Here is a 13,272-nt window from a genome sequence, read left to right as displayed (position 1 = left end):
TATGTGTGTGTGCGTGTGGATACCTCATACAACTGAAAGTTCATTTCTGAATTATAGAAAATTATGACTAGTGTCCAGTGTCCTTCTCTAATAAAATTACATTGTAAATTGCATGCTCCTACTAGAAGGCTTGTAGATATTATTGTAAGAGACAAGCCACGAATACAATTGTCCAATATTCTAAACTATGTGATCTTGACGACAGGTTTGTCCTTGGTGCTTAGGGCTTATAACGGACATGCATGAACCAGTTGGGGATGATATCAGAGATTTTGACATTTCAGTTCAGACAATGTTGTAGTTGACTTGTTGACCAAGAAGCATACCGTTACGAAAGCAACTGAAGGGCACTTAAAAGGAGTTGCTTTGCTTAGTGGTGGAGTCCTCTGAAGCTCTCATTTTGGAGCCACCACAAAGAAAATGCTGCTATGTCCCAAAGAAGAAGCACTTGTTAAACTCTTCTACAATGTCGTCTCAAGCCCTTTCCAGCTTCTCTTCCTCATTCTCTTCTCCTCTTCCGTTTTCCTTGTCACCTTCTTAACCTTCACAGGCAGATTCCCCTTAATCCAAAGGTCTTAATTGTCCATTTCTCTACCCTTTTTTTTTGCCTCCAGAAGCTTGCTTACACCTTTTTTCTTCGTTTGTTGCAGGGATCAAGAGTATGAATATGTGTATACCGAGGATGAAGAAGAAGAGGAAGAAGAAGAAAATCAAGAAGGGTATTCTTGTGTTGATTCTAACGAGAGATTACAAGTCACTTGTGGCAAGGAGACTCATGTGTTTCTGCAGAATGATGAGGGGCATCAGAGGACTCATTCTTATTCGGAAGAATTCATAAGCCATGAGGAGAGCTTGAATGAAGAAGAGTCAGAAGAAAAGCATTATTCTGAAATGTTGTCTCTCCATAACTCACCACAAGTTTCTGACTTGGAAAATGAAGAGGTGGAAACGATTCAAGTAGACTTTCCAGAGAGAGATCCTGATTCTGTTCCAAATTCTGCCCAAGTTGAAAGAAGGACCACCTCTCCCATCAGCCTCAGCGCATACAAAAGAAACAAAAACCGTGACGGTATCTCAAGTTATAGATAATATATCATTCTATTCTATATTATATGTTGAAAATCCTACATTCATAAGTGATATGGTAAAAAATATTATATACACGTGAGGAGACAACTCTTCCTTTGTGAGCTAGTTTTTTATCTTAGTGATTGTTGTTTTGACTATTAGACCACCCATTTTCAGGTTATATCACCCTGAGATGTCCAGTCTTGCCAACTTTACGTTGAAATACTCAATCTTTAGAATAAGGATGTGGTAGAAAACCCACATTAGATATGGCCAAAATTAATACTATATATAAGCGAGGAATCTACCTTCATCTCATAGGCTAATTTTAGTTGTTGAGCGAGGATTATAGTCAGTTGTGAATTATTCACATACACCATTACTCCAAGAGTCCTAGTTCAACTGTCTGATATTAATTACTTTAATTTCTGCAGACGATCATGTTAGCATTGAAATTATTAAAAACAAGAAAGTGCAAGAGACAAACCTTGCAAGGGATGAGAGATTCTTTGTTTTTGCTTCTACCCAATTGCAGAGTAAGAAGTTAATGATTGAAGAGAAGGATGATGAGTCCTCTAAATGGAAGAGCTCCATCATTGGCAGGGACTCTGATACTGAAGATGAGTTTTCTTGCTCATCAAGAAGTTGCCCCAAGTGGGAATCATACACATTGTTCCAAAAGTATGATGAAGAGATGGCAATCCTAGACAGAATTAGTGCACAGAAGCTTCATGAAACTGGTAAGTGGTAACCATCCTTTTCTAATTCCTAGTGCATTATTATTATAAGTGTAGATTATTTTGTTAACACATTGGCAAACCAATTTTCAGAGTCATTAAGGTCCATCCAAATGTCTCCAAGATCAATGTCTGAGCGTATTGTGTATAAGTTTCAAAATATGAATAAAAAGCCCGCTGAGGCTGGTCACAACCCATATCATGAACTAGAGGCTGCATATGTTGCACAAATTTGTTTAACATGGGAAGCCCTTAGTTGGAACTACAAAAACTTTCGTTCCAAACACGCCTCACACCAGGATCATGATACCGGTTGTTCTGCCACCGTTGTGCAGCAATTCCAGCAATTTCAGGTTCTGTTACAGAGATACATTGAGAATGAGCCTTATGAGAATGGCAGGAGACCTGAGATCTTTGCTAGAATGAGGCTTTTGGCGCCAAAGTTACTCCTAGTGCCAGAATATCAAGGTATGGAAGCTACTTTTTCTCCCTCTCCTCCAAGTAACAACCCAACCTTAATTAGAGTGCATACTGCATAGTGTATAATTAGTGTTGGTAAAATAGAACCTGTCCTTTTTAAATCAACTCTATTTGTACATCATTATTTAGTGTGAAACTTACATTTTTACAATTCTTGTGTGGCCATTGATTCTGTTTTCACTGTTTCCTAAACAAAATTTTGAAAACACACACACAAAAAAAAGGTTAAATCAGATGACATTTTTGTAATTAAAAATAAAAATAGAAAATATTTTCTCAAATCAAATACATGCTGGAAAAACAATGTATTGTTGTGGCTTAAGAAGGAAAAAATGCACAAAATCATTATCCTGAAATTGAGTATAGACCATTATTATGAAAAAATATTTTTCTTGATTGTTGAAAAGATTTAGAGGAGGATCAGAAGGATGGTGGTTTTCAATGCAAAATATCATCTGCTTCATTTCTAAAGATAATGGAGGACGGGATAAAGACATTCATGAATTTTCTGAAGAATGATAAAGAGAAGCCTTGTCAGATCCTTGCAGCCTACTTTAGGAGAAAACAAAGAGGCACAGTTGATCCAACACTACTCCGACTAATGAAGAAGGTTAATCAAAAGGCAAGTTCAAAATTTCAAATTAATTCTTTCTAGATCATTTTTTTTAATTTAATTTCCTAACACGTGTTTTTGTCTCCACCTAATCTACAGAAGAGGGTGAAGGTTAAGGATCTTAACCATGCAGGGAAATGCTTGAGGAAGAGAAAGTTAAAGGTGGAAAAGGATATGGATATTTTGATGGCACTCATAGACCTAAAAGTGGTGTCGAGGGTTTTAAGAATGAATGACTTGAGTGAAGAGCAGTTGCACTGGTGTGAGGAGAAGATGAGCAAAGTGAGAATCATGGAAGGGAAACTTCAAAGAGATTATTCCACCCCACTTTTCTTCCCCTCACATTGACCCCACACCATGATGGTATGATTTGGTGATTGGATGATGATTGTACTTAACTGCACAAGACGAATATGCACAACACTCTTCTGTAATGTTAGATTAAAGAAAATGGAGCGACCCAACAAATCAAAATAACAAACATGTTGATTATGGAGCCTAAAATTCAGAGAAAAGAGATAGAGATGAATGTTTATGTTGTTGATGCATTTTGAAGGTAAAAGATCAGAGCCAAATCAAGTACCTAAGTTTGATTTGAGCTGAATCAAAAGAAGAATGAACAAGGCTGCCACACATGAAAGTTGAATAAAATCATAGTCTTAGGGAGAAATAAATAGAAAAAATAATACAGAACCAATGGCAGGCATAACTGTCTACAGGTCACTTGTAAAATTAAATTTACAGCAGCATACAGTTCGTTATAAGAAATTAAGAATAAGAATTTTTAGGAGGATATATTCAAAATTGTATATTGACATATTCAAGTTCTAGTTTACTCCAAAATACAATAAATCATGTCTCATTTGGGAAACTTGTCCTCATATTTTTGACATTTTATTATTTAACTACGTATTAATTTGATTGTTATTGTTTTTTTTTAAACGGTACTCTTAGATTTTACTTGAGTTTACTGTTTGAATCAGTGCAAAAGTACTGACTTTTCTTTCTCAAATGTTAATTAGTCTTATGAAAAAGGCATTTCCTAATTAAAATTCGTGGAATAATTGCTAGAGGCCTAGAGCCCCAAAGTTTTGTACACTTGGGGAGTGTAATTCAGTTATGAAAAAAATGGGTATTAAAAGAAAATTATTGTCACTCTAAATTTCATCTTGGACATACGAAGTGATATTTTTTATATAATTTTCCTTGACTCATAAAAACTACTGTTATATTTTTTTTCTACAATAGTATGCACTGGGTTAGATTGAACATGCTGGGTTGTTGCTTTGTTCATATCCAATTGAATTTAATAATATCAAGAAATCATGCTGATCATTTTTATTTTATGTCTAGATGATTTAAGAATGATTTTTCAATTCAATTGTAAAAAAAATAACTATTTTTTTATTAATACTTACATAAAGTGCAAATAACAAGTATGAGTATGCCTAATAAATATAAAGATAAGGATTAAAAATAAACATTAGAAAGATTTTTACCAATAAATTATGAATAATCAAATAAGTGAATCTGACATTATATTTTAATTCAAACTCTTTGAATTATAATTCTTGTTGTCTTATGTGATGTTGACCTCACACTTATACTAAAAAAAATAATATGATAATATATATTTATCTAAACTCCACCCATTATCATCTCAAATTTTTAATGTCCAAACTCTTAACCACTTGAGTGAGAAGACCGGACGAGACTACTTAGAAAAACCTCCAATATCCAAACATTTTTCGAACTAAAAACTAGCTTATGGTCAGTGATGGGCCGCGAGCAAATGGACTTATTTCAAGTCTCAGTTATCTCAAAAAGTCCGACATTCCCCTCCTCAAAGCACACATCCTCATCTATTAATATTTATATTTCTCTTTAAATTGAGGTATTTTTAATATAGGTATAAAAGGCTCAGTATTTTAGTGTTTCTGGGGTATTGATTTAGAGATTTATAGATCAGTACATATAGTAACGTTTAGTTTTTAATTAATTATATAGAAATGTGGAATAAACTAATGGCTGCTATGAACTCAATACACACCACAAGTCCACAGCATGGTACTTTAAAAGGAACATATAGAGGAGCGCCACTTGTTCACTGAAATTATTCCGAAACTAAAAATAAATAAAATTTGAATGAACAGAGTGTTGTATTATAAATGAATTTCCATCCATTAATTATACTGTGATTGCCGTCCAGTGATTCGATCTGAATTTTCTGGAAAAAAAAAATCCCAAATCAACTAGCATTTATGACACAATGTAAAATCCATGTTGACGTACATGTGAAAAAGATTTTTTTATTTTGAGATACATTTATGCAAATAACTTATATTAGATTAAAGAATCTAACTAGTTGATTAAACAATATGCATAAAATAATGTAAACTCAGAATATGTTTAATTGTGCAAAAGAAAAAGAATTAAAAATATTTAAATTAAAATAGAAATAAAAAGATGTGACATCATGTTATATATTTTAAAAATTTATTCTTGAACAATAATTTTCTCACTCCAGCCAAATCACTCCTTAAGTACCTCTCTTTATTCCTACAAATTAATAAAAATAAAATAAATTAGTTTAGTTTCACCAATTAATTAATTATGTCGTGATTGTAATTTGCTGTGCACTAACTCATCAACAACATCTCGAATGAGTGAAACTTAAACAACTTATTTTAAGTTATTTATTTTATGTTAATAGTTCTTATAATATTACCTTATACTTAAGTAACTCATATATATTTTATTCTAATGATAATTTTAAGTCATTCTTAAGTTATTTTCCTTAAATGATAAGAAAATATTTTTTATTCATAAACAATTGTTATTTATATAAACAACTGCAACTTAATTTTAATCAATTTGATATTCAAAAACAAAAAAATAAGTAATAATATCTAAAAATAAGTAATAATACCAAAAAAGTTCTAAAACCAACTAGCATTTATGAGACCAAGCAAAATCCATCCTGACGAATGTACGGGAAAAAAAATCTTTTTTTTAAAGATACATTTTACCATATGCAAATTATAATAACAAAACCTTATTTGTTGTTGTATCTTTAATTAGTTTTTCATTAAAACTAAAATTAAAATTATACCTTAATAAATTTAATAATAAAGATTAATACTATCAATTACTGAAGTGAAATTTCAGTTTTAATTAAAAAACAATATAAAAATATCTAAAATATTATACTTAATTTTTTTCTTATAATAATTAATTTGTAGATAAAAATATTACGCATGTCCGGTTCATGTACTGAGCTAATTAATAAAGTTATTTAGTAGGTTTGATAAATTTTTAATGATTTGTAGATAAAAATATTATATATGCATGTTGAATTCGATTCATGTACTGAGCTAATAATAAAGCTGTTTAGCAGTTCTTATAAATTTCTAATGATCCAAAGTTTAAAGAGTTAAACCAGCTATTATTTTATTTTTGTTACAAGTTATATAATTATTATTTTATTTGATCGACTCATCGTATATAGCATGCATATTTTATAAAATTGTTAATTAATCAGTATATATAATTGATAAGATACACGTTAATTTTGTCATTTTGATTTCAATCGGAAAAGGCCTCCTTTTTTTTTATTTTTATCCTCATATAATATGTGGTATGTATGTTGTTATTGGTCTTCGATCTCTTTATGAATAATATATTATTTTTTCTGTGGCATCCTTTATCTTTATTTCTTGTGGGGTGGAGGAACATAGTCACAGGTCACAAGGCATCTTAAAATGAACCCACACCAGAGATACCAAAGCTGCGTCGCATGCCCACAAATATTGCATCCAACGTACACCGCTTCATCAAGTGGTGTATTGGTTCACCGCTAATATCTACCGTTGGATATTATTAGTATTTAGTGGACGGCTTCGATTTGTGATCTGTAACCCTGCGTACGTAACATGAATGTTGGACTGATTGAAAATGTAAAGTGGTATTGGTTCTCGATTCACACGTACCCAGCACCGCCTCAATTCAGAGATTCCCTATCCCACGATGTTTTCTTTTTAATGTGGTATGATGCATCTATCTTCCTTATTAGTGACAGACAATATGCAAATCTAATTGGCATAACTAGCATCATGTTTGATTTAGAAAGAAAAAAAACTTATGTGTTCATTTCCTTCAATAACCTAATACTGCTAGTTTGATTTCTGAAATGTGTTGCTTTGTAGTTTGTGGAGGCAATGTACTCTTTTTGAGGCAGCATAACTTTGCTCTGGATTTCAAATATATATATATATATATATATATATATATATATATATATATATGACTTTCGATATTACTTGTAATATTAATTGTTGATTGTATAATTGTGGTTTAATGTAGTTTGATTAAAAAGCTACATGGGTGTCTTAAACACCAATTTAAATGAAAATTTCAAACGTCTGGTATTATATTCTTGATATTCTTTATTAGGTTGATTTACTTGGCTCATCAGTATCTGTTGTTGGTTAATCAATTCACGAAATTGAAGGTGAAAGCCATCTAATTACTACTCTAATTATGTGTTGTTGGTCATATCAGCTTGGCTTTGTTATTTTCTATCCTTTCTTTCCCTCCACTCTTTTTTAATATTGTAGTTTGAAATATGTGTGTTGGGAAATTCCATGTGGAATAAGACATTGGAGGAGAGATAAATAGTGCATGCAAGTTACCTGGCCTTCATAATTTCAGTTTTTAACCAAGTGATGTTTTTTTTTTCTTTAAAAATATATACCGATATGGTCTCTCACAAAGGTTTAACTCTTTTAAAAAAAAAATGTCAGATTCATACCCTTTGTTTTTCACCAAGCGAAGCTCTTATCATTATCTAAAATTACCCCTCCTTAATTACTAATGTTCTGTTTGATATAGAGAAAAGAAATAGAACTAATAATGGAAATAAAAAATAACAGAAATAGGTAAGAAATATACAGTGAAAAGTATAAGTATTTGCTTAAAGAAAAGTGGAGAGATAAAAAGATGGATATAAATAATAAAAACAAATAGTACATTAAACCCTACTACCATTTTTAATTTTATTTTCCCTATCTCTCCCTTTTACCAACCAATCCAACATATTTTATCGTCCATCCTCTTCCAATTTCTATCGATCAAACTCTAGGATGTTAAAAAATGTGTTTTTAACATTTTTCTTCTAAAAATTACCAAGACCATGTTTCCACCAATTTATAAAAATAAAATAAAATAATTTATTGTATCTCATTCCATCTTATTCTAACTATGAAACTAGACTATATAAAATCCTTTTTTTGCATTGTGTAATGAGAGCAAAATATACTAAAAAAATTAAATATAGGAAATAATTTAAAGTTGTGTCTAATTTTAATAATTGAATTTTGTATGAATTATAATTTTGGTCCCTCTTTAATTCTAGGATGAGGCACCTTCCGTTGCTCAAATTCAAAATGCTATTTATCATTGCCACTTTAGAATGGAATATATATAGATATGAATCACTTTAGATCTTCGAATCTGATGAGTGATGTCTACAGTGGTCTATTTATTCTTTGCTTTGATTCATCCCAAATTTTTCTTCTTCTTTATTAATCGCATAGAATAATAATATACAAATACTTTTTTATTTTAAATTTCTTATTAATATTTTTCATTTTTTTATCTCTCTCCTATTACATATTATTTATATTTCTCTCTCTTAGGATGTTAGATAGCATATTGAATGTGTATCAAATATTTTTCAATCACAGGCCTATTTCTGTATATAAATATATACTTTTGCTAAGAAAAAAAATAAGACCTTTATTGTTGGACTTTGAACATTTTTTTTTGTTTGACTTTGAGGTTTGGAAAAGGGATGAAATGCCATTGGTTACCAAAAATGCGAAAAATTAACTAAATTAAAGCGAAATACAGTATTTTAGCGAGCTGAAAAATAATTAAAATTGAAATCTATCGATGATGTACTTATCCCGTCATGTATGTATAGAAGCAAAATAATGTAGCTGCATTTCTTGATGGGATCCTTACTCCTATACGAGTCCAACTTTGGTATAAGACTTCGATGCTTTTAGTATGACTTTAAACGTGTGTATTCAAGTTTGTAAATATAAGTTTAAATTACAAGTGTGTTATAAAATTAAATTTAATAAAACTGATTTATTTTATTTTATAAAGAAAAGCTCAAATGATTTCATTCGTAATAATAAAGTAAGTACTAATTGAAATAAAAATAAAATTTATGAGCTAACATGAAATCTAGACATTTTTGTTAAGACATGAATGATTTCATTAGTTTGTTTATGAATAAATTTTACTGAAAATGAATTTATTATAATATGATTTATATTTAAATATTAAAATTTACAATAAAACACTATTTAATATATAATTTTTACCGTGATTAAAATTTACAATACATAAATATGTATCAATATATAAATTTTATTTTAAATTTACCAATGAACAATAATTTAAGTTGTGACTTATTTTTAATTATTGATAATTTTTGTAAAAAAATTTTAAATTAGTTTTAGAGGTAAATATAAAAGAGAGTGAACCAGAAGAGGTGTATTAAATTATATATTTTTAATTTTTAATTTTAGATAAATTTTAACTAATAATAAAAAAATGTGTTAAAACTTAAAACGAGTGTAATAGAAAATAGTATGTGACTAACACTTTTCATGAAAAAAAAATATATTAAAAATGTCCAATTAAACGAGTAACTAGTACTTTTACGGTAAAAAGAAAAGAACTAACACTTTTTAAGTATATGAACTATTTACTGTTTTTTTTTTCTATGCCAAAATAAATAAGACTTAACATCTTTTCTTTGGAGAAATAAAGACTTCACATCTTAAACATTGTTGATATTGTTTTTAATTAAAATTTTACCTGAGTAACTCATCCAATAACTTGACATGAAAAATAAAATTTTAATTTTAATTAAAAATATTTTAAAAAAACGTTTAAATATCACACTTAATAAATAAAAAATTGACAAGCTTCCCACCGACCAAACAACCAACCAGGGACATTTTTTTTTTCAAATTTATCATTTGAGATAAAATTTAAATTAATAACCTCATATGTTACAATTTTCGAATTGAAAGTTTTGTTATGATTTTTTGTTTTCATATTGAAGCTGTAAAAAAATTTATGAATGTAATTTTTGTTTATTTTAAACATGATTTTAAAGTTTTAAAAGTTTTTTTCCACAACTTTAAAGTTGGCAGGGAATTTTTTTTATTGAAATCCTAAATTATTTTAGGACTTCAACTTTTTTAAAATGTAAATAATTTTTTATTTTAATTATTTAATAAATTAATATATGTTTTCTTTTTTTAGTTTTATTTAACATTTCTATATTATTTTATTTAATATTTAATATATTTTCTATATATTTTTTATTAATGTTAAGGATTATAATTGTTTTATAAATGTTAAATAAATATATAGTACATTTTAATATTTTTATTTAAATTTAAGTTTTTTTTTTATTTTTTAATTTACAAAAAAATAATAATTATTAATATTAGTAAAAAATATAGAAAATATTATATACAAAAAATATATAAATATTAAATAAAATCATATAAAAAATATTAAATAGAAATAAAAAAGAAAACATACATTAATTTATTAAATAATATTTACAATTTTAAAAAAAGTAAAAAAATTGAAGTAATAAAATAATTTAAGAGTTGAATAAAAAAAATTCATTTACGACTTGAGTTGTGAAAAATAAATCATACAACTTTAAAGTCATATTTAAAATAAATAAAAAATTAAAGTGTAAAATTTTACAACCATGTTAAAAGATAAAAGAAATCATAATAAATATTAGGGTTGGTAACACATGTTACCATTTATTCTTTTAGAGATATTATTTTAAATTTTATTCTAAATGATAAATTTTAAAAAAAATTACCCGTGATGGTCGTTTGACCGCTCCCCACCTACTTAGTTAAAAGTTATGGAACTTATGAATAAAAAAATCACACTAACCGTTTTAGGCCCAATAAATACATACACGTTTTCAACTGTAAAAGAGAAGGAGAAGATCAGTCATCACCACCTCCACGTGTGTGGGGATCACTGCTCCCAAGACGACACATCATTCCCAGATCTCAATCATCAATCCATGTTCCACAAGTGCGGTCTTGCATCACTCCCTCTGCACCTGCCTCCACTGTAGCACTTCTCTCTCTCTCTCTCTCTCTCTCTCTCTCTCTCTATATTCTTATCTCTTCCCCCACTTTCTCTCTTTTTTCTGTTTCTTCTTCTCAGGGTGCCCTCTCTCACTTTGTGACTGTAGCAGGCAGCTCAGGTACTCTCTTCTCCCTTTCCTTACGCGTTAAAACAACTCTTTTGTGTAAAGTCTCAAAATTTAAAGCCTTTTTGGGTTTTCATCTGCCTGAGAAGAAGTGGGTGTTTTTCATCTTTGCTTTCAATCAAGTCTCAAACTTTTTTTAAGCTCTTGTGGATTTATAAAACTGTGAAAATGGGTTTCTTTCTTTTTGTATGGTTTTATTGGGTTAAGTTGAATTTTTCTATTGCTTCTCAAACCATAAGAAAAACTGTGATTGCAGGTGTTCCTTGTTAAGATCTGTGGTTTGGTTTTCGGGAGGAAACAAAAAGAGGAAAAATGAATAGCTACAGCTACTATGGGTACCAAGAGAAGAACACCTTGACAAACTGTGAGGAGACGAACATGGAATCAGTGATTTGCCCCAAACCTCGCCGATTGGGTCTCATAAACCACTCTTCCATCAACACGCAAATCAGACCCTCAAGGCACCCAATCATCAGGTATTTCTCTGTTCTTTTTTATTATTAACTTTTTCTGTGTGGTTTTTCAAGCAAATCTGTTGTAAAAATTATGACTTTTTTTTTTTTGAATCTGTTCACTAAAAAATAGCAGCTTCCAATCTGAGGTGGAAGATTCAGGAGTTGGGGCAGAGCTTCTGGACATCATCCTCCCCAAGGTTCTTTCCTATGTTAATTTTTTGTTGTATTCTAGGAAACAATATTAAATTTACTTGAAAAAAATGTTTACTTTCTTACACAATCTTCGTATTTTTCCTCGTACTAGTATTTTCATGAGAAACAAGCATATTTATATGATAAAAAAATGTTGATTTCTTGTGATACCCAAAGATCCACTAAATCAAGTTTTGGAGATGATTTATAATCAAAGGTTATGCACCCGTTTTGATTTTTCTAGTACAAGAATTTCCCTGAAAAACATAATAACTTATAAACAGTTGTTTTCTTGTGATACCTAAAAGATCCAATTTATTTTATAGTTGGATAAAATTGATTTTTGTTAAATTGATTTTGATTAAGTTTTTTTTCGACAACTGAATATAATTTGGGATGTGTGTTCAAATTAATATCATCTACAGACTTATATTGGAATATGTTCAACTTGGAGGAATTGATTATGGGTATTTGCCAATTAGGCACTAAATCAATTTTTAGTGATAATGATTCATGACCAAAGCTCATGTACCCTTTTGATTATAGTAACTAAATCATCATTTTTTGTCATGGGGTTCAAATAATCTAACTAAAGACTTGTTTGATTTGTTTGCAGGAAAATTGCTATCTGGAAAGATCTGGAGGCCAAGTGGTAGCATCGTCACCACCATTTTTCTGCGGATCTCCTCCTAGCAGGGCCTCTAACCCTCTAATCCAAGATGAGCAATTTGGTAATGGGAATTTTAGTCCATTTACCGAGGCATCCTCTTCTTCAGCTCGTGGTTGTGTTCCAAAGAAATTTGGTCACACACCAGCTGCTGTAAGGATCGAAGGTTTTGACTGTCTTAACAGAGATAGGAGAAGCTGCAGCATCTCTGCTGTAGCATAAACCATTTTTGAACAAAAAATAAAAAAGGAAAGAAAAGAGAGAACTGATACAGGAAGCTGAGAAAAGATGGTAGAGGACTAAAACTCAATCAAGTTCAAATAGCTGGAGAGTTTTTTTTTTTTTTTTGGAAAGAGGAGCTAATCATGTTGTTAGAGTACTATTATGTATATATAAGTGGTCTGTGCAAGTCTGTTTTTGAGTATGGTATTATGTAAAATTTCAGATAGGGAGGATTTTGTTTTTGTGTGTGGTTTTTCCTTTTGATTAATAAAAGAGAACATGGCAGGGGAAAAAGGAGCAACTGTCTTGTTAGGTTCGTAGAGTCTTACAATTGTTGTGTCTGTCACTCAGGTCCTCCCGTTGTAATTGTAATTTGGAGGAAATTGAGGAAAAATCTTTGGAATTTTGTAAATCAGTTTTATTTATTAATTTTTGTGGGTGCCCTTTTTGGAGGTGTTGCCTATTTAATATTATGTTATGATAATCTCCAAAAGAAATTGTCTGTT

At 29.8% G+C, this 13,272-nt stretch overlaps 2 protein-coding genes across 3 annotated transcripts; both read left to right on the top strand.

Annotated features, from left to right (window-relative positions):
- The first annotated feature begins 90 nt into the window (after positions 1-90).
- Positions 91-3,760, top strand: LOC100820449 (uncharacterized). The gene is made up of 6 exons (XM_003532453.5): positions 91-572; positions 651-1,069; positions 1,503-1,808; positions 1,899-2,273; positions 2,693-2,907; positions 2,998-3,760. The coding sequence occupies exons 1-6, from the start codon at positions 421-423 to the stop codon at positions 3,244-3,246; spliced, it is 1,716 nt and encodes a 571-aa protein (XP_003532501.1). The 5' UTR covers positions 91-420; the 3' UTR covers positions 3,247-3,760.
- Positions 3,761-10,950: 7,190 nt separating this feature from the next.
- On the top strand, positions 10,951-13,178 carry LOC100306293 (uncharacterized). 2 transcript variants are annotated; one of them, XM_006584428.4, is made up of 4 exons: positions 10,951-11,224; positions 11,487-11,706; positions 11,816-11,882; positions 12,494-13,178. In XM_006584428.4, exons 2-4 carry the CDS (start codon positions 11,543-11,545, stop codon positions 12,764-12,766), a joined length of 504 nt encoding a protein of 167 aa, XP_006584491.1. In that variant the 5' UTR covers positions 10,951-11,224; positions 11,487-11,542; the 3' UTR covers positions 12,767-13,178.
- The last annotated feature ends 94 nt before the right edge of the window (positions 13,179-13,272 follow it).

This window comes from Glycine max, chromosome 8 (assembly GCF_000004515.6).
Source record: "Glycine max cultivar Williams 82 chromosome 8, Glycine_max_v4.0, whole genome shotgun sequence".
Classification (NCBI taxonomy): domain Eukaryota; kingdom Viridiplantae; phylum Streptophyta; class Magnoliopsida; order Fabales; family Fabaceae; genus Glycine; species Glycine max.
Note: the sequence above shows the minus strand (reverse complement) of the source record. Positions and strands in the feature narration are given on the sequence as shown.

Excerpts from the sequence above, each read along its gene's own strand:
- LOC100820449 (XM_003532453.5), top strand. The coding sequence starts at position 421 with ATGCTGCTATGTCCCAAAGAAGAAGCACTTGTTAAACTCTTCTACAAT. Across the intron at positions 573-650 it reads AGATTCCCCTTAATCCAAAG|GGATCAAGAGTATGAATATG; the intron begins GTCTTAATTGTC and ends CGTTTGTTGCAG. Across the intron at positions 2,274-2,692 it reads CCTAGTGCCAGAATATCAAG|ATTTAGAGGAGGATCAGAAG; the intron begins GTATGGAAGCTA and ends ATTGTTGAAAAG.
- LOC100306293 (XM_006584428.4), top strand. The coding sequence starts at position 11,543 with ATGAATAGCTACAGCTACTATGGGTACCAAGAGAAGAACACCTTGACA. Across the intron at positions 11,707-11,815 it reads TCAAGGCACCCAATCATCAG|CAGCTTCCAATCTGAGGTGG; the intron begins GTATTTCTCTGT and ends ACTAAAAAATAG. Across the intron at positions 11,883-12,493 it reads TGGACATCATCCTCCCCAAG|GAAAATTGCTATCTGGAAAG; the intron begins GTTCTTTCCTAT and ends ATTTGTTTGCAG.